We start from the raw sequence: 19,932 nt of genomic DNA, 5'->3' as shown, positions 1-19,932 counted from the left end.
GGAAGGAAAAAAAAATGCATTTTGCAATGTAATATATTTTACCATTTACCACGATCAATCATACCAAGTCAAAAGCAGTGGGTGTGCAAGTGGGAGGGGCACGAGGGCCCCCCCCCCAAGACCTTGCTGACCAGTGAAGTGGTGTGCGTGTCTGTGTGCGCGCGTGTCTGTGTGCGTGTCTCTGTGTGTGCGTGCCTGTGCGCGCGCGCGCGCGCGCGCGTCTGCGTATGTAAAGGTTGTCCAGAGGCGCTGGAGTAGGGGACGAGGGGCGGGGTGGGGAGGCGGGAGAGGAGCTGGGAGGCACAAAGGTGGAATTAGCTCAGAAGATGGGAAGCGCCTCTCCAGGTCCGAATTTAAACAGTATTTTCACAAGAGATCCCCCCCACCCCAATTCAGGGTAAAAAAAAAACAAAAAAAAAAACCAAAAAAAAAACGTGGAAGGGGAGTGTGTGGGGAGGGAGTCGATAATGTAACAGGCATCCTTTCCGACTGCAGATTGGGGTTTAGACTTTGAGATCAGAGCTAGTGGTCGGAAGTGGGGGTGGGGGCAGGGGTCGCGTGGGACCCCAGCAAGTGGCAAGAGAAGGAGCGAAATCTGGGAGCTGCTCACTGGACAGCAGCTTAGGGCGGCAGTACTGGCCAAGGTTCCAATCCCCAGGTACAATGACCCTCCTCGGCTCCTCCCGGACTGCACCCCAGCCCGAGGCCACTTGCTGCGCGAAGCGTGCGGGCCCAGCGCGTCCCGAGTCCCCCGCCCTGCGCCGCGCAGCTGACTGGCACCCCGAGCGCGCTCACCGATCTTGACTTGCTCGCGGTAGCTCTTTTCGTTGAGGCAAACCCCGCGGCCGTGCAGCAGGGCGTGCAGCGGCTTCTCCTCGTCTTGCCGCGGGAGGCAGCGCAGTCCCTGTGCGCAGCGCTCAGTGTAGACGCCGCAAGACTGCCCCTCGGCCAGGGCGCAAGTCATGCAGCAGCCGCAGCCCGGCTCCTTCACCAGCTCGCAGCCCAGGGGGCTCGGGGGGCACATGGACAGGGCTTTCTCGTCGCAGGGCTCGCAGTGCACGAAGGAGCCCAGGCCCTGGGCCGGCCCAGCGCAGGCGGCCAGGAGCAAGAGGACCGCGGTGAGCACCATCTTCGAGTCTCTCGCTTTCCCTCGGGGCGGGGCAGGAGAGCGAGAGTGCAGGGAGTTAAGGGGGCCAAGAGGGAGCCCGGAGATTTTTTCTTTTAAGTCTGGCAGGTAGAGCAGGTGCCTTCTCCAGACACTTGCAAAATGTAGCGGGGGGTGGAGGGTTGAGGCGGCTGCAAGCGAGTCCCGGTTGCAGGGATTAAAGGCGTGCAACAGGTTTGGAGGGTGGGAGGGGGAGAGCCTCGCCAGGTGCACTCAGGGTGGGCGGAGGGTGGAAAAAGCCCTGAGCCCGAGCGGGTCAGAGCTGTAGGGGAGGTGGGCGGGAGCCACAAAATCGCTAACCCCAAAGCAACCTCCGAAATAATGAGTTCGAAGGCTGTGCAGAAGGGGTTATTCGGGGGGGGGGGTGAGGAGGAGAAAAATGGATTGGTCTTAAAATTTTTTTTTTTGCTTAAAATTTAAAATACACCCCCAGTCCTTTCTAACCTCCAGCTGCGGGCGGCGCGCGGCTGCAGCGGAACAGGTAAGAGGAGCTGGCGGCAGCCGAGAGGGTGGGAGAAAATCAAGAAACTAGGCAAAGAAGCAAAAAAAAAAAAAAAAAAGAAAAAGAAAAAGAAAAATAAAAATAAATCTAAACCCTAGCACCTCTTTTCTCCCACTCTGTCACCACCTCTTCGAAATTCGCAGGTTCTGCGTGCAGTAGGAGAAGGGTGCAAACGGAGGAGGGCTAATTAAAAGGAGGAAAAAAAAGGGAAGAAAAAGGAAAAAAAAAAAAAAAAGGAAAAAGCCCACACCGCTTCGTAGCTCTTTCCTGGCAGAAGTTTCCAAAGAGACTACGGGCTCTGGTGGAGCCGGCGCTTTTAAATAGCCGGCCCCTGGCTGGCAGCCAGTTTGTAGCTGCAATTTGAGCTCCCAACACCCAACCCGGGAGAGGATGCCAAGGAGCTTTGCAGCGCAAACTCACACGGGGTGGGGGTGGGGAGAGGCCTTCGAGACACGCGGGGGCTCCCCTCCGCTCCCTGGACAGCGGCCCCCTCCCCCCGGAATGTAAGAGAGGGGCTTGGGGGGACTGGCTGGAGCTGCAGAGGGCGTGGAGGAGGTGGAGGGGCCAGTGGAAGCCGCAGTTCTTCGGCGGAGCAGGGCGAACACAATGAGAGTGACTGGTCTCCTCCCTCTTGTCCCCTTAACCGGCCTGGGCGCAGGCTGGAGGCAGAAGCCCTTTTCTTATGACCCCACTGGATGTATACGGTGCCCAATAAATGCTTCCCAAGCTCTGTACACGGACTTTCTGCTGGTGCCTGAGTTACCAGGAAAGGTGTGTGTGTGTGTGTGTGTGTGTTTGGGGACGGGTAGTGTAGGCTGGCCAGGCATGGATGGTGAGCTGAGCTAAAGAGAGGAAAAAAAGAAGAAAAACTGGATTTTCCTCCACCAGAGTCTGAAGAAGGGGATTTGGTGCAGGGGCATTTGTGTGGCTGGGGGCTAGGGCTGGACTGTCTTTAGTCAGAGGCAAGAAGTAGCCACCTGCCTTCAGCCGCAGGGCTGGCCCGGGAAGCTGGGGGAATGTGTGTGTGGGGGGGTGAGTGTTGCACAGTCTTGTAGGAAGGGACATTCTCACAACAGCATTGTCGGGAGCCCTGAGTGGCAGAACTGACACTTGCTGGAAGAAACCCTGTGACAACTGAAGAACTTGCTGTGTGTTTGTGTGTGGGTTTTCAGAGGGAAGGGGAGCCAGCAGGTGTGGCCCTGGCCCTCTATTTCTCCTGGGCAGCCACGTGACAGAGCAGGACACCTTCTTATAAGAGTGAGGGGTGCCGGCAGGCACATTCCAGAGAGGGGGTTCCTACCAGAGCCCTCACCATGACGTTTAAAACCTCAGTCTATTCTAACACTTTGGGACCGCTGTTTCCTTAGTAAAATGAAAGAAAGCTGGAGTCTTGAAAGAAGGCAGGTGTTCTGTTTAGCTTTTCCTAAAGTCTCTGTGGGTGGGTTATGGGGTTCACAGGCAGGCCAGGGAGAGAGGACCAAGGTCACCATCCCTTTGGGGGAGACCTCGGGGCGAGGCTCTTTACACAGCCCTGGCTCCCTTGAGATGGGCTCTAACTTTGCTTTGGAGAAGGGGCTGTTGCATTTCACGAAGTTTGCCACTAGACTGCACCCTTATCTATGATAAGAATTCTTCCTGGCCGGCTGCCTTGAAGAAAATATTTCTCTTGCTAGTTCGGTTCAGGAGAATCTCGCCTGGTGCTGTTAACACCCCCCAGATCCCGATCTTTTTCTCACTTATCTATTTGCCAAAAGGCACATTTTAAAACAAGCCTGAAGTTTAAAGTGGTGCTTCAGCTCCTGTTGCCAAAGGGGTTTTAGGTGTTGGCTGGGAGAGGGAGACTTCCCGAGTAACGATTTAAAAAAAAAAAAAAAGTCACACAAGTCTCCTTGCGACTCAAATGGATACCTGAAAGCTTGGTGAGAAGTGAGGGAGATCAGGGGTCATTTTTTTCTTTTGTGTCAAGTTCAGACTGGCAGAGTGGTGTGTAATGGGGGTTCCAGTTCCTGCTCCTCTTTCTGAACCTCCTTGGTTCAGTCTACTCCAGGTGCACCTGCAGAAGCCAGCTTGGATGGGGAAAGGGTGGTGCTCCTTCTCAAGGAACGTGAGTGGCCTATTTCCAGGCCCTTTGTATTCCAAGAGAGGTGGCCTTCTTCCTGAGGCTCGGATAAAAGAAGAGGGGATGGATGAGGAAAGGAGAAGGAAGGTGCAGAGTGTGGTAGGAGGTGGGTGGGGCCTCCCGCAGAGGTTCCTCTGCTACTGTGTCCTTGCTAGGCAGGCACTCTTTGTCCCAACTTTGAAAGGGACTTATGTGAGGAGGGATTCAGGAATTGGGGCTGCTGGGGTAGGCTCTGGGAGAGGGGCTGAGAGAAGCTTTCTCAGTCACCTGAGATTGTCTAAAGTGGCTTGGTCCAAAGATGGGGAATTGGCTAGATGAGCTTTGCTTCTCATAATCAGAGCATGACAGTGGAAGGGGAGTGTGTTGGTTCTGTTACGACGGTGTAGGGGGAAGTGGGGATGTCCATGATCCTTTCCTGATTCTGTTTATGCTCCCCTTCCATTCTGTTCACAGCCCTCTTTAGAAGATTGCTTTGGAAAACAGCATAGTTTTTCTTCCATGAGTTTGGCTGGGAGGGGCTCATTTATTCCTGGCAGATGCTAATGTCAGAGGCCAGGTACCCTGCCCCAGGACTTCCTTTGCTGTGGACTTGCTTTTGCAGCTGTGAGCTTTCCAACTCTGGCAAAGAGCAGCTTTGACTCCATTCAACTAAGTCTTACTTGGAGAAGTAGGAATCGAGTGTCACCCATTTATGTCTCACTTGCTCAGGGATCACTCTTTTTTTTTTTTCTTTAAAAATGAACTGTGTATCAAAACCAAGGTTTAAGAAATGCAACCAAGTGAAAGATCTGTGCAGCCTTTCATAGGTGAGATAGCATTTACAGCTGAAGAGTCCTTGCCTGGGGTCCCTTTCTGTGAGTTCCTAAGTGATTTGCAAGGCAAGGACTATACCAGATAGCATAGTTTGAGGAAGCCAGACTTGAATATGACATAAAGTATTATGGAGCCTTCTGACTAGAGGGGAGAATTGTTGGCTAAGGGTCTTATCTTTATCCTCAGCTCTGCATTGCGCTCATCCTTCTCTCAAACGTGCTTATTTATGCTTTTTATTGCATCCTCAGGACCTCGACTTCAGGTTCTTCCCTGGAGCCAGCACAGATGAGGCGTACTCATGCTGTTCCCTCATCCTGGCCCCAAACTAAGCAACAATGATCTTCAAGAAGCAAAGCCCCCAGTTGTTTAGGTCCCTCCGTACGTGCGGGATGTCTGGGGACACTATGGTCTCTGCAGGAGAGGGACACACAACTACAGGGCTGTTGCAGTGACTGTGCCGAAGGCTAGGTGGCAGAATAGATACATCATTAAAAAGGCTGTCTTCCACAGAGGAAGCCGCAGAACGTGGTAGCCCTGTTCAACAATGGGATCTGGGCGTGGGAGGAGGGACAGATTCTGTGTCACGTATGTGCTGCCCCAGTCTCGGCACCACAGCTGCTTGTGCCTAAACAATGCTCATCCAGCCAGAGGTGCCAGCTCCTCCAAGTCCTACCAGCAGCTACCTTCATGCCTGCTCCCTCTCCTCTGAGAAGAAGGCTGGGTCAGAACTTTGTGACTTTAAGTCTATCAGAATTTCCCTGCTTAAACATTTGACAATGTTAATTATGGTGTATTTCTTTTTTTGTTGTTGTTGTTTTGTTTTTGACAGGCAGTGGACAGTGAGAGAGAGAGACAGAGAGAAAGGTCTTCCTTTTCTGTTGGTTCACCCCACAATGGCCGCTGCGGCCAGCACACCACACTGATCCGAAGCCTTGAGCCAGATGCTTCTCCTGGTCTCCCATGTGGGTGCAGGGTCCAAGGACCTGGGCCATTTCAAACAAAAAGCAGAAGATGACATAACAAGTTATCTTCCACTCACCAGCTGTTTAATGCATGGTAACATTTTGCCCTTGCTGCTAGAGATTTTGTTAGAAAGAAACACAGTGTTACAGGTAACAGTTCACTGGAGGTGCTCCATCCTACCGTCCCTCCTCTCTTCTAAGAGGAAGCCACTCATCAGATGCTATATCCTTTCCCCACAGTGTTTTTCTGGGCCTGGTAGGAGCTTTCTTGCAGGACAGACAGAGCACGTGCTACCCTAGAGTTAATTTTGTCGTGGTGCTGTACTGGCAAGTTAACTAGGGGCTATGTTGACCCCAAGGCTGGCTGTTACAGCATCAAGAGCCAGCTGTGAGTCAGAGTGATTTGTGCCCCATGTGGGCAGTACATAAGTTAATCGTTTTATGGATTGATGTTTAGGAGGCTTTTGGAGCAATTCCAGACAGATGGGGCGGGGGGTGGACAGAGAGGGCTCCATAAATATGGTTTCTGGCTGGAGACCTTTTGTCTTCTTAATCATGGGATCTGGCATGTTCCTGCCCTGGGCAGCTTGGAAGCAGTGCATGAATTTTGGAAAACGACATTAACTAGGGAAAATGATCTGTTGTGACTTAGAAGACAGCAGTTAGTAAGTCCAGATCCAGGAGGTGTTGGCGTGGAGTGGGTAGGGAAGACAAAATCACATGGAATAAGAAGAGACAGAAGAGTGTTACATGGGCTTGGAGGCAGGTTTAATCTGATGCATTTGAGCCCTCACAAGGCCAAATAAAATGCACAGTGTGTGGTTGGCCTTGATGTTTCATCACAGTTAAGCATGGAGAAGTGGGAAGAACAAAGTTGCCACCACTGTTGCATGGGAGCACCTTTGTGTGGAATACCTTGCAGATGTCCTTCTGCTAGGTAGTTTTCTATGGTTCAACAGAAGGCACCTGTAAAACACAGATTTTGTTAGGACAAGACACTTCACTGCCCAGGGATGGCCTGCGGTAGTTGTCACCCACAGGTCCATGTGCTGGGAACTTGATCCCGTCTGTAAATGCCATTGAGGTGGTGAGTGTCTTATGGGACATACTTGCATCTTTAGGAAGGATTCATGGTTTTTGCCTAGGAGTGAGTTAGGTCTCAGGGGTTAGTTTCCCCCTTGTGACACTGAATTCGTTACCTGAGAAGGAGTGTTTACGGAATGAGGTCACCTTTTTGCTTGTTCCCTTTTGTGCGCAACTACTCCCTTTCTACTTCTCCACTAGGTTGCAGTGCAGTTGGAGAGCCCTCATAGATGCCAGAGCTATGCTATTTGGACTTTCTAGTCACCCAAATCATGAGACAAATAAATCTTTTTCCATGTAGTACCCAGTATCAGGTGTTTTGCATCTGATAAGCTCTCTCTCTCTCTCTCTCTCTCTCTGTGTCTCCCTTTCTCTCTCCTCTTTCTCTTTCCCCCTCTCAGAGCGACAGAAACCAGACTTACCCATTGTGAAAATGAATGTGCAGGCTGTGTGAGTGGCATCACTTAGTTGGGGCTCTTGCTGTGCAGCACACAGTCTGTATGGCTGTGTTTGGTAGTGACCCTGGCTGGAGGAGGTGAGCCTGGTTTATACACCACCAGAAAACACTTTTGTCTACCGGAATGGAAAGGTTCAGAGACATGGTTGGATCCATGACTGGGGCTGACGAGATAGACCTGAACCTCTTCAAAGCAGCTGCCTCTGCTGTGTTCTCAGCCTGACCAATCTAGACCCTTGTGCCATTCCTTAGAGAAACAGTGCTTTTCCCTGGCACCTCCACCTTGGCACAAGCTTCCATCAGACAGGAGCACCTTTTCCCTCGTGTTGCCTGGTAAGCTCCCAGTCATTATTAAAGACTCGGCTAGAATCACATCTAGTTTGCAAAGTTTAGCTGCTTCCCTCGTGTGATTTCCTAAGGGCTCCTAGCTGGTGCTCACAGGGTCCTTTGTGTATTCATAGCTCAAATAGGAGAATAATACTGCCTGCACCATAGGGTTGCCTAGGCACTTTATGTAAACCTTGGTAGTGCTTAATCAGTATTACCTGGTGTAGCCCTGTCTTCCCCACTGGGCATAACATACTGAAGGCACAGGGTCTTGTTCACCTTTTTTCTTGTTTCTGCTTTTCCTTCTGTTTCGACCTCTTGGCTATGAGCCCGGGTATAGTTCTTGGTACAGAGGCACTTAATAAATGATTTTTTTGGATGGAAAACATTTACCATCCTCTAATTATTTTGACATCTTCCTAAATCCTAAATGCCAAGGTATATCTCTGTATCATTTTGACTATTGGCAATGTCTGCATTGATATTTTCTGATTTTTTAAAAATGATATGTTTATCTATTTGCAAGTCAGAGTTACACAGAAAGAAGGGAGGGAGGGAGGGAGAGAGAGAGAGAGAGAGAGAGAGAGAGATCTCATCCATTGGTTCACTTTCCAAGTGGCCACAATTGCCAGGGCTGAGCCAGGCTGAAGCCAGGAGCCAGGAGATTCATCTGGGTCTTCCACATGGGTGGAAGAGTCCTAGCACTTGGACCATTGTCTGATGCTTTTCCCAGGCCATTAACAGAGTTGGATTGGAAGTAGAGCAGCCTGGATTTGAATTGGTGCCCATATGGGATGCTGGCATTGCAGGTAGCAGCTTTACCTGCTGCGCCACAATGTTGGCCCCCACATTGATGTTTTGTATTTTGTCCTTTTCTATACTAGTACGGTCAATTCTGTATGTCTCAAATGTGAATAACTTATGGACCTAAAAATAAAAATAAACTATAACAGATCTCTATCGTTGCAGTTAAAATATGTTAATTATAATGCAACCAGCATAAGTACAAACATATTAAAGTATAAGCTTCATATGCTTATCTCATTGTAAAATCCAACAAATATATAAATAACTTAACCAAACCTGCACATCTAGGGATGCAAAAATAAAACATTAATTTAGTGTTTTGGTTGATCTTTGGCTGAAGTTTGGGGGAAAATAAATCACTACTTTTTCTGTGATTGTAGTTTAACTGTTACAGTGCAGTTTTCGAGTTTGGCGTATACATGTCTGATGTTCCATTTAATGATTTAATTGTCCTACTCTACTTTTAAGAAAAAAACTCCAGTGGAGTCATGTCTTACATAGTAGTTTAAAAGTTATTTTGAAATACAAAAGTGGAGCAGAATCAAAATGCTCTATGAAAACACCTTGAATCCTTTGCAAAACAGGATGGCTCTGCAAAACCTTCATTTCTGACCTATGGCACCATGGCACCCAGCCTTCGCTCAGCCCTCATATACTGTCTCGGGATCAATCCCACTTCTGCTCCTCAGCTCATTAGCAAATGACAATGCAAGCAGTGTTTCCCTGATCCCATGCCTTTGAAAACGGAAAACATCTCCTAAATCTAAAGATTAAACCTAAACTACATTTAATATCTGAGACTACTAGCAAAGTCACACCCCCCCCCCCCCCCCAGCAATACAACTTGTAGAGAATACAAAAAACACTGCTCTGGTCATTTGCTCTCTTTCCCCCCTCTTATTCTGGATGGCTCTCTGCTTGAAGAGTGCATGAGTAGTATTCAGTATTGCTTGCCTAGCTCAGGGTCACATATGTCACCTCCTTAAGAATGCCAAAAATGCAGACACCTGACCATGAACACAGAGTTGTGTTCACAGTTTCACAGACCCCTGAGTTGACTAGAACTTCAAGAAACTTACCTGTAGAGGTCCTAATCAAATCTTGATTTGTTGGAAGGACTGCAAAGTCTTTCAATCTAATTGGGCTGTTAACGGGCTTTTAAACAGACTTAGGAACTGTCCTCTGAGAGTTCCTTTCCAGGCGGGAGGAAGGAATCTGCATGCAGCCGAGTGACAAGACTTGGACAAAAACACACATCTGAGTGGGTGTTGTGATGCACGGGTGCAGCCACACTGCTCGGGATGCCTGCATCCTATACCAGGGTGCCTGGGATCAAATTCTGTCTTTGCTTCTGATCCAGCTTCTGGCAAATGCACCTGGGAGACAACGGTTGATAGCCCAAGTACTTGAGTTTCTGCCAGTATGGGAGACCTGGACGGAATTCCTGTCTCTTGGCTTTGGCCTGGCCCAGCTCTGGTTGTTCTGGGCATTTGGGGAGTAAACCCGTGGATGGAAGATCTCTCTCTCTTTCTCTCTCTTTTTCTCTCTCTATGTATGTATGTCTCCTTCTTTCTGTCATTCTACCTTTCAAATAAATAACTAAATATTTTTAAAACCACATATGAAGTAAACATAAGACATATAAACAGTCTATTTTATTATGGATGATGTGTATGCGGACGGGGGGGATTGGGTATATTGGGGGTTTCACACAGAGCTGTCATGGGGCCAGGAGAGTTGGCTTCTGATATCTTTGTAAATGAGGAAGCAGGAAGTGCTTTATACAACACAAACATCATGACTTACCAGTTCTTTCTGATTTTATAGATGTAGAATTGGAATAAATGCACCAATTTGACTACCAAGCAGGCAGTTAATGGAAGTGTCTTAACCACAAGCCAACCAAAAATGCCAACATCTGTTTGCAGCAAGAATTGAAAGACTGAGTGGATGGAGATATTTACCCAACTGGAACAGGTTGATTTTGGAGGGCAGGGCTCCCTAGGCCATGTACTTTGAATGCCACTCTCTCTCTTTCATAACATTAATAATACTTTTTATTATATATAACATATAAAAATTTACTTCATGCCAGACTTTGTGCAAAGCATTTTATACACATTCTCTCTCCTTTAAAAATTTATTTATTTACTTGAAAGAGTTAGAGAGAAGGAGACACAGAGAAAGAGAGATCATCCATCTGTTGGTTCACTCCCCAAATGGCTGCAATGGCTGGAGCTGGGCTGATCCAAAGCTAGGAGCCAGGAGCTTCATCTGGGACTCCCACATGGGTGCAAGGGCCCAAGCACTTGGGCCATCTTCCACTGCTTTCCCAGATGCATTAATAGAGAGCTGGATCAGAAGTGGTGCAGCTGGGATTCAAACTGGTGCCCATTTGGGTTGCTGGCATTGAAGGCAGAAGCTTAACCCATTAAGCAATAGTTTCTTTTTTTTTTTTTCTAAAAGGACACCAGTCCTCTTGGATTAAGGGTCCACTATACTCCATTATGACTTCATCTTAACTAAGTATATCTGCAGCAGCACTTTTCAAAACAAGGGCACATTCTCAGGTGCTCAGGGCTAGGACTTCATCATGAATTTTGGGAGACACAGTTCAACCCATAATACACTCAAGTGGTTGTTAGAATGATTATAATTCACAATGCCTTCTTTAACCACCTTTACATGGTACATTTATAACCAGATTTTTCAGATCCACACCATTATTTCTGTAGTCTTTCCAGGCCCGATTTAAACCTGGAAAGAAAATGCCTTCAGTTGGGCTGCTCTGTTCTCTGTGGGGTAGCCTGCTGCCTAGAACAGCAACAGGCATTTGGCAGGCATTTGGTGACTGCTTGGGGATAAATGAAGTCTCTTTCTTTCCTGCTCTTCCTTTTCTTTTTTTGATGACTCAATAGTATCCTCAATCCCTTATTATCTTTTCTAGATTGCCAAAGTTTTGAAGGCAAAAGAAAAGAAACCAAACATTTTCATTTCCTTTGTTGATAGCTATTACTTCTGTGCTAACTGACCCGCTCTCCACAGTCAGTTAGACACCCGACCAGATGGTAAAGGGCGGCAGGGGGCAGTGGCTGCGGGCAGAGTTGCCTGTGCTGGAGAGGGCAGGCGTCCACCCTGAGCATCTCCTAAGGCTTGATCTTGGTCAGGCCTGAGTTTGAAGCAAATGATACTTTACTCTGTGAGCCTGGGAGGAAACCAGTGAGGACTATTGTTGGTTCTAAAGGTTAAGAGCCAGATTCTGGCTCAATAGACTAATCCTCCACCTAGCGGCGCCGGCACACAGGGTTCTAGTCCCGGTCAGGGCGCTGGATTCTTTCCCGGTTGCCCCTCTTCCAGGCCAGCTCTCTGCTGTGGCCAGGGAAGGCAGTGGAGGATGGCCCAAGTGCTTGGGCCCTGCACCCCATGGGAGACCAGGAGAAGCACCTGGCTCCTGGCTTCGGATCAGTGCGATGCGCCGGCCGCAGCGCGCTGGCCGCGGCGGCCACTGGAGGGTGAACCAACGGCAAAAGGAAGACCTTTCTCTCTGTCTCTCTCTCTCACTGTCCACTCTGCCTGTCAAAGAAAAAAAAAAAAAGGAGCCAGATTCTAAATGAGGAGTCACCAAGCTGGACAGGTAAAGGGATTTATTTGGTCCCCAGAAAGGTGTGATGCACACCCTCTTCATCTGATGCAATGGGTCCCATGTTCAGAAGGCATCAGTTAAGACACAAATGAGCCGATCACTGGAATCAGATAGTTCCTGGTCTGAAAGTGTGTCAGGGGCCCCATACAACTTGGACTCTGGAAAAAATTGCAATGTGAAATGTGGCGAGAGGATGCTCTGTATTCTAGAGACCTAAAGGTGAGCTGTCAGATGCCAAAGAGCTCTGTTGTGGTCTCTGGATCCAACCCCCCACCTCTCCCCAAAAAGAAGTGGCAAAGAACAATACAATTAATTATAAAAGATCCTATTAATTCCTGACTGGCTGGCATCGCATGTGTACATCTGTATCTATCCATCCACCTACCTATTTTCTCACAGCTGAAGAACCGAGGTTACAGTTGTGCACAGGTCTGGCAAAAACCAGGAAGGGTGCAGGTTGGGTGGAGAATGGGATACACATGAGGGCACATGGGGTGCATAAAGGGGCAGTTGAAATTCACTTTGTGTCTATTGTTAACCTTTGGGGTTGGGAAGGGAGTATCAGCTCACCCTTCCTCAGCCTTCCTTCCTTCCTTCCTTCCTTCCTTCCTTCCTTCCTTCCTTCCTTCCTTCCAAGATTTGACTGGTTATCTAATTTGATTAAAAAAAGCTTTTCACTATGGTAAATTCCAAAAAGATGTGAAAATATCCCTCAGGTTTAACAGCCATCACTCCAAAGCCATCTTGACACTTCTATATAGTTCTACTTGCTCCTTCTAGCCTCATTGACTAAGTTGTAAGATATAATGAAAACATGACTCTTTAGCTTCAGGTACAATGTTAGGTTCATGGAGCATATTTCTTTTTATGTATTAAAAATTCACTTAGTTTCTGAGTAATATGTAGGGTAATAGGTGATTTCTCCTTATATTATGGAGGAAGAATTTGGAGACCAATAAAAATATTTGGGGAACATGGGTCAGTGGAGGGTGAATAAATTGCAGTTTCCAGAGTTTGAGATCTGAGAGGATGGGGTAGGAGGTGCAAAGAGAAAGGTAGAGAAAAGGAGGTGGAGAGGGACCATCCAGGTAAAGCAGCTGAGCACAGACGAGGTGGCAGGGTTGGTGGTACAGATCTGGGATCAGTCCCCAAAGCCTGGCAATATTAACTGGTGCAGCCAGAGGGAACATGCAGAGAAGGGCACCTGGATCTGAACTGACCTGGGCAGTGTAAACCACTGCTAGAAAGGAGAAGGAGGGGATATCCAGGGGAACAAAGCAAAGGCAGTCTGAGTCTCTGCTTTTTGAAGCTAGGGACACTTACAAAGAAAGAAGAAAACTATTATTTGAAAGAGCGGTAAGGAGGGAGAGAGTGTTCCCACCTGCTTGTTCACACCCCAGGTGCCTGCAGCATCCAGGATTAGGCTGGGTAAAAGCTGAGAGCCAGGAACTCAATCCAGGTCTTCCATGGGAGTGGCGGGAACCCAATCACTTGAGTTACTACTGCTGCCTTCTGGGGTCTACATTAGCAGGGAGCTAGAGTCATGAGTTGGAGCTGGGACTTGAACCCAGGCACTCTGATATGGGTTGTGAACCTTTTAACCAGTACCTTAATCACTAGGTCAAAAGTCTGCCTCAGTGGGTCTACTTTTGTTGAAGATGTATTATATGTTGGGCACTTGACATGCATCATTTCACTGAATTATCTCTGTAGTCTTACAAGGGAAGTATACTTTTAGCTTCACTTTATGATTGAGGAAACTGAGGCATTGACCGCTTTGGAAAACTAGCCCAAGATCACATGACTACTAAGAGGAGTTGGGCTCTGTGCTTAAGCTGTTTGAGTTGATAGTCTCCACACTTAACCACCATGCTAATCTGCCAGCCAGCCTGGAGCAGCCTGGAGCAGCCAGACTGGTGAAGAACAGTCACTGAGGCTCTGATTCAGAGGGAGTGCAGTGGACTGCTGAGGGTAGAAGTCACACAAGTCACCACACAGAATCATCAGTACAGACCAGTTCATCCAAGAGATTGTCCTTGGCAGAGAGAAGAGAGGTGGGCAGACTGGATTACTGGTTGGGTTGACTAATTTTCGTCAAATTTCCTGGGTTAAGGGATGCCCAGAGAGCTGGTTACACATTATTTATGGGTGTATCTGGAGGGTGTACCTGGAAGACATGAGAATTTGATGCAGTGAACTGACTAAAGAGGATCTGCCCTTACCATTGTCCAATGCATTGGGGGCCCAGATAGAAGAAGATGGAGCAGAAGAGTGGCTGAAATGGCTTTGCTCTGTCTGTGTCTGAGCTGGGCCGTCTGTCTTGTCCTGCCTTTGGGTATTGGAATTCCTGGTTCTTGGGCTTTTGAAGTCTGGGGATGATGTTAATGCTGTCCACTCTCCCCCAGCTTGTGCAGTTCTCAGGCCCTTGGCCTCGGACTAAATTATACTTCTGGATTTCCTGCTTTGAATAATTGTGTGAGCCAACTGCCATTGTAAATCTCTTATCTTCCTGAGTAAGTATGTGTGTGTCTATCCTGATGGCTCCATTTCTCTGGGGAATGCTGACTCCAATGGCCCTAGGAGAAGGCAGAGGGTGGACCTAGGGAGAGAGCTGGAATAGACAGTTTTTGGTGTGGGTGGAGGAGCTCAGAGTCTGGGTAGGCAGGCAACCACCTCCTCTTCCGAGTTTTCCAGATAGGCAGAGAGGTGCTGCAGGGGAGCAGGAGGGGATGAAATGTGTTGGATTTCGTCATAATGAGGGAAGTGAAGACCTAGTCATCATGTCAAGGTACAGAGGGTGGGGTCTGTGAGAAATGAACACCTGGATCTGCTGGGATGGACAAAGTGGGATGGCAGACTCCTGGAACTGCCTAGAAGGGTTTAACCTGGGCACCAGAAAAGCATGCAGTTACATTTTGAACTTCTTCAACAGTGACTCAGGGTGGCCCTGGGGAGGTCAGTGAGGGCAGGTGGAGGCCTGGAAATCTGATAAGAACTGCTCCTTGATGGCTTCCCCCTCCCTCTGCCATCTGTGTGGCTGGAGTGCAGGGTGCGACAGAAGAGAGGTGGTTTGGAAGCAGGAGGCAGGGAACTGACATCCCTACCTTCCCCAACATTCTTTCACTGGTCAGGCAACAGCATAGTGAGCTCAGGTGGCAGGAGGCAGATGTGGGGCTCTCCTCCCAAGAACAAGGGGTGTCCCAGGCCCAGGGCTGGTCACTGAGCATGGCAGAGAGGTGACTGGTGGGGACCCAGTGACCACACATGTCCAAGCCCTTCTTCTACACCTGCTCCTGGGAAGTGTGGGGCATGTTCAGGAGCTCTATGCTCTCAGCCTTGCTGTCTAGTGGGGGAGCTGTCCAGGCTAAGATTTGGTAAGGATTCTAGAGGTTCTTGAGAAGGGAAAAGACACACTCGTATCACCTCCATTTATTTCAACAGTTGAGAGAAGGTGATTTTGTTCCAGGCCAGAGACTGTATGTAAGATCAGACCTAGTTCTTGCTCTGCAGAAGCTTGTAGAGCTGAACTAGGTATAAGACTAGAACCCAGGGAACACAGCACAGGGCAGGTGAGAGTGAGGGGAGACATATGTGTCTCCAGCAGTTCAGTGTTTAGGAAAAGGAATTGAGAACCACACACAAATAATTCCATTTGCATTTTATTTACCTCTGTACCTGAGGGCAGGTGGGTGGGTGGGAGGAAGAGAGAGAGGGAGAGAGAGAGGGAGAGAGAGATCTTCATACACTTGTTCCTTTCCCAACAACGCAATGCCCAACACTTGGTTTTATGAGACTGAGAGTTGGGACCTTAATCCAGGCATGTGGCTGGCTGGGACCCAAGTACTTGAGCCATCACCACAGCCTCCCAGGGTCTACAGTAGCAGGAGGCTGGATTCAGTGCCTAGAGTTGAGACTTGAAGCAAGGTACTCTGATGTGGGATGTTGGCATCTTAATTGGTGACTTAAGCATTAGGCCCAAAGCCTGCCCCTTCCATTAGAATTTTGTGGATGCTTGGGATGTCAAATCTTGCTTCATTACTGTAGTTTTAAGTTTCCTTAAGATTACATCTAGAACTGGATGGGAAAGAGATTTTTCATCACACTTGGGCTTATATTCAATAAGAACAACAAATGCTGAAAGGATATTCTTAGGTGCAAAATTACCTGGTTAAGGAAAAAAAGAGAAAGAAGGAGACCAAAGTACTGAAGGATAGAGGAAAGACAGAGGGTGCCTGGAGAGAGTCTGCAGAGGGGACAGCGCCCTGGGCAGGAGGCTTGGTGGTATCGGAAGAGAATGCTGTGCACAAGTCACTCACCTGCTGGGTGTGCAGCTTCCTGTGTCATCTCTTGTGCACTCTGTATGAAGTCTCTAACCCCTGAGCCTTCAGAGTAGGACTCTAAGATTCATGTTCACATCCTGTGGGGTTTTTGAAGAATCTGGAGTTGTTGTGTGTGTCATGTGTGTGTGTGCAAAAGAAAGAAATGAAAGCGTTGAGTCAGAGCAAATGATTGATTGAGTGAGTGAGTGAGAGATAGAGATAGAGATAGAGAGAGAGAAGAGAGAGAGAGAGAGAGAGAGAGAGAGAGAGAGAGAGAGACAGGAAGACCCTGATTCACTTCCCAAAGGGCTGCATCAGCCAGGGCTGGGCCAGGCTGAAACCAGGAGCCCAGAATTCCATCCTGTTATCCCACATAGGTGGCAAAGGCCCAAGCACTTGAGCCATCTGCAACTTTCCCAGGCGCATTAGCAAGAAGCTGGACTGGAAGTGGAGTAGACGGAATTTAAACCAGCACTCCAATATAGGATGGTGACATCGCAAGCAGCAGCTTAACCCACTGCACAACCGTGCCAGCCTCAGGAATTGTCTCATTTAATCTTCCTCTCAAACTAAGAGGTAAAAGGTCTTCTTATTCTGATTTCCTTTGGAAAATGAGATTTCTTAGGTTTGTGCTAATACAGACCTAACACTTGTGACTATCAAAATTTAGATAATAAAATGAAACAAAATCAAAACTTGAGCTCCATAGCTAGAGGTGACTTCTGTATTTGACAATGCAAATATGGAACATTTGCATAAAACAGGAAGTTCTATTGGACAACATTACTGTAGAGGATAAACAACATGTCCAAGATTACACACAGATGATACATTAATCTTAGGTTCTGAGTCTTGGGCCCAGTGCTGGATCTCATGCTTGCACCCCATCAAGAAAGGATTTAAAAGAGGAGGACATGTTATATTTTCATGATTGTCAAGTTCTGCAGAGTTTCGGGGGAGGCCAGCAGCAAATGCATTCACTGAACGAGGGTGTTAGGGGATTAGCTACACTTTGTGCTATCGGGTACACAAATGGAAGTATGTCTCCTTATTGCAGAGATCGTCACAGTTTTCTGTGAGGGATCAGATCTATCTATTTAGTATAAAGCAGCACAAAGGTTGTGTCCTAAGACAGATACAAGCAACCAACTTGGGGGCTGGAAGACCCACACCCGGGGACATTTCTACAACACACACACACCTTGACAGATGCCCTGTATTTTCTGACCAGTTAGGCACCCATCATCTGACAATCCTAGAGTGTACAGCCAACTCCAGAGAAGATCACACAATTCTGTTATTGCAGGACTGTGCCGCAACATTGGCTGACATCTGGTCAACCCCACGATAATAAAGCCACACAGACTCATAGTGCAAAAGAAGCTGACAGCCCCAGTGAGAAATTGGGTTTTCCAGTTTTAACATCCCAGGGTTATTCAAAGTGTCAGGGAAGTGAGAGGGAGGGAAGATACTTCAGAAGATTGATGAGGAGTGTTTGGGCCTGAGCCTTTTGGGATATACTCCCACCCTGAGGCTGGCCCAGCCCGCCCCATCTCACCCTGGTGCCTTTGAAGTGTGTTACCTGGACAATGAGCTAAGCTGGGCTTGGCAGAACAGGGCAGGAGGCTGTGTGGTCTGGCAGAGAGCAGAGCAGAGGGACAGAGGGACTGAGCTCCAATCTGCGGCTGACTCACAACACCTTCATGCCAGGCAACTGCCCATTCAATGCAGCTCAAACACGAGGAAAAGACCCAAGACAGGATCTCGCTGCAAAGTCCAGATATCTCTCACGGGAACAAAAAAGGCCACTTGCCCTTCTCTCTTTGCTCTATTTATGTGTGTGTGTGTGTGTGAGTGTGTGTGTGTGTTCACACACGCCTGTTTTAACTTTCAGCATTTTTCTTTGTTCCGCTTCCTCTTACTTTCCTTGTGGATCCACTTCGGGCATTGATTTTGGCCTCTGCCTCTGTCCCTGTCGTCAGGTGTAACTGGACAGAGCTGCTAGTGTCTACCTGCTGCCCTGTCTGACTTTCTCTTCCTTCCAGTCCAAGCGAAGTCTGGGTTTCTGCTGTGTATTTCGAGTGTGTGTCTGGGCAGGCCTCTGCCCTTCACCTTGATAATAGAAATGGTGGGGGCTGGGATGAATGACAAGGCTCTTGACCTGGCAAAGGCCTTCCGGGGATCTGGTTCTCTCTGTTGCTACAGCAACGGCAGGGATTTTTTTTTTTATAGGTACATTTGGTACAAGAACAAAGAACAACAGCAAAATTGTTCCTTTAAAGTGAGTACTTCTCTAGGGCCTTGCATTTCATTTTTCACTGCTGCCTGTGCCTTCCCCCGAGCTTCCTCAGACAGACCTCATGTCTTCCACATCTCTAGCATGCATCTTTCCTGTTATTCAGGGAAAAAAGAGTCCGTTTTCTTCCTCCGGTCTTCCTCTCCCTTCCCCTTCTTCCTCACTTAGGGTGATTTGGAGAGTAGATGGCCTTTTCTAGCTCGCATTCCACTTGGCTTCCTTTGCAGAGGAAAGCATTGCTGACTCCATCTGGGAACACACTGCTTAGGCATCACACAGATCAGAGTGGGGCCCGAGTGCCTCCACCAGTTAGCTGAGTGACCTTGGCGGGTTACTGTTTTGACCTGTTTTTTGTTTTGTTTTCTCTTATCTGCAATGCGGACATTTAGCCTTCTGTGCAGGGCTTGTGGGTCTATGAAACAGGCTAATGCGTGACAGTTCTCAGCATATTGTGATATGAGCTTCTAATCTGAAGTCCCAACTCTCATGTTCATTGTGGGTAGTGGAGAGTGTTCACTCTTTTAAAGATGACCTTGGGTTCCCCCTTTGGTGTATTCCTCTTTGCTCTTTGTGACAGGCGCAATGGTGCCTGCCTGTTCTGCCCCTGTTCTCGGGTGGTGGGGCCATGGTTTGTATTCTCCCTGTTCCATCACTGAGACTGGTTCAGGGTAGGACAGCCATGCTGGAGGCTGGGCCATGCAGGCTCTCTCTCTCACAAACGTGAATGAAAGGCACAGAGGGAAGGATTGGTTGGTGGTAACACTGAGAAGTATTAGGAGGCTGAGATACTGAGACAAGGGCAATGAGAACAAATATTCAGAAGCAGGTAAGGAAGATGGAACTCAGCTGAGACAAGGGAGAATGATTATGGATCCAAAAGGCTTTGCCTTTCCTGTTCCAGGGTCTTGTGACACCTGCACTGTGAGTCCACATACCCTGCTGGTACCCTTTCAACAGTCTCTGTCTTCCCTTGAACAAGCTGGAGAGAGGCTCTTTCCTTTGAAGCCAGAAGAGCCTTTACTGGAACATCATCATGGATTTTCTGACTTTGAGAGGTGTTTGGCTGTCATGCACAGCCCCTTTTTTTCCCACCTTGCAGAGTGTTGGGACTGTGTGTCTTTGTGGAACGTCAGCTCTGCAAGAAGCTGCACGACAAGAATTCACTCTCCAGCTTTCATGCTAGACGTCTCTCACTCTTCGCGAGCACCAGCGGCATCAAACGTCTCTCCTCTTGCTGGAGGTTGAACTTTTCTTCCCATTGCTCTTGCCTTGTCCTCTGGGAGCCTGTAGCTTGACCTGGTTTCTCTCTAAATTGACTGAGTTCTAGGAAACCAGAGAGCTTCTTTCCTGCATCCCACACACTCTGAGTTTCTCAAGGGAAGGCTCTTTGGTAAGTAATTTTTGTTTTAAAAGCTTCCAACCATATATTACTCTTGCAA

At 48.2% G+C, this 19,932-nt stretch overlaps 1 protein-coding gene and 1 long non-coding RNA gene across 2 annotated transcripts in view; one reads left to right on the top strand and one right to left on the bottom strand.

The window, feature by feature from the left end:
* The window catches only part of IGFBP5 (insulin like growth factor binding protein 5), a 20,704-nt gene extending 18,740 nt beyond the window's left edge, over positions 1–1,964 (bottom strand). Inside the window, exon 1 of the mRNA XM_002712468.5 lies at positions 796–1,964. Coding sequence (XP_002712514.1) covers positions 796–1,129 — 334 coding nt within the window. The 5' untranslated portion in view covers positions 1,130–1,964. The remainder of the gene's footprint in view (positions 1–795) is intronic.
* The window catches only part of LOC138848933 (uncharacterized), a 20,162-nt gene extending 230 nt beyond the window's left edge, over positions 1–19,932 (top strand). Inside the window, exons 2-3 of the long non-coding RNA XR_011387120.2 lie at positions 16,575–16,773; positions 19,395–19,932. This is a non-coding gene — a long non-coding RNA (uncharacterized LOC138848933). The remainder of the gene's footprint in view (positions 1–16,574; positions 16,774–19,394) is intronic.

Source organism: Oryctolagus cuniculus, chromosome 3 (genome assembly GCF_051225735.1).
Source record: "Oryctolagus cuniculus isolate XC-2025 breed Fujian yellow rabbit chromosome 3, ASM5122573v1, whole genome shotgun sequence".
NCBI classification, from domain to species: domain Eukaryota; kingdom Metazoa; phylum Chordata; class Mammalia; order Lagomorpha; family Leporidae; genus Oryctolagus; species Oryctolagus cuniculus.
Note: the sequence above shows the minus strand (reverse complement) of the source record. Positions and strands in the feature narration are given on the sequence as shown.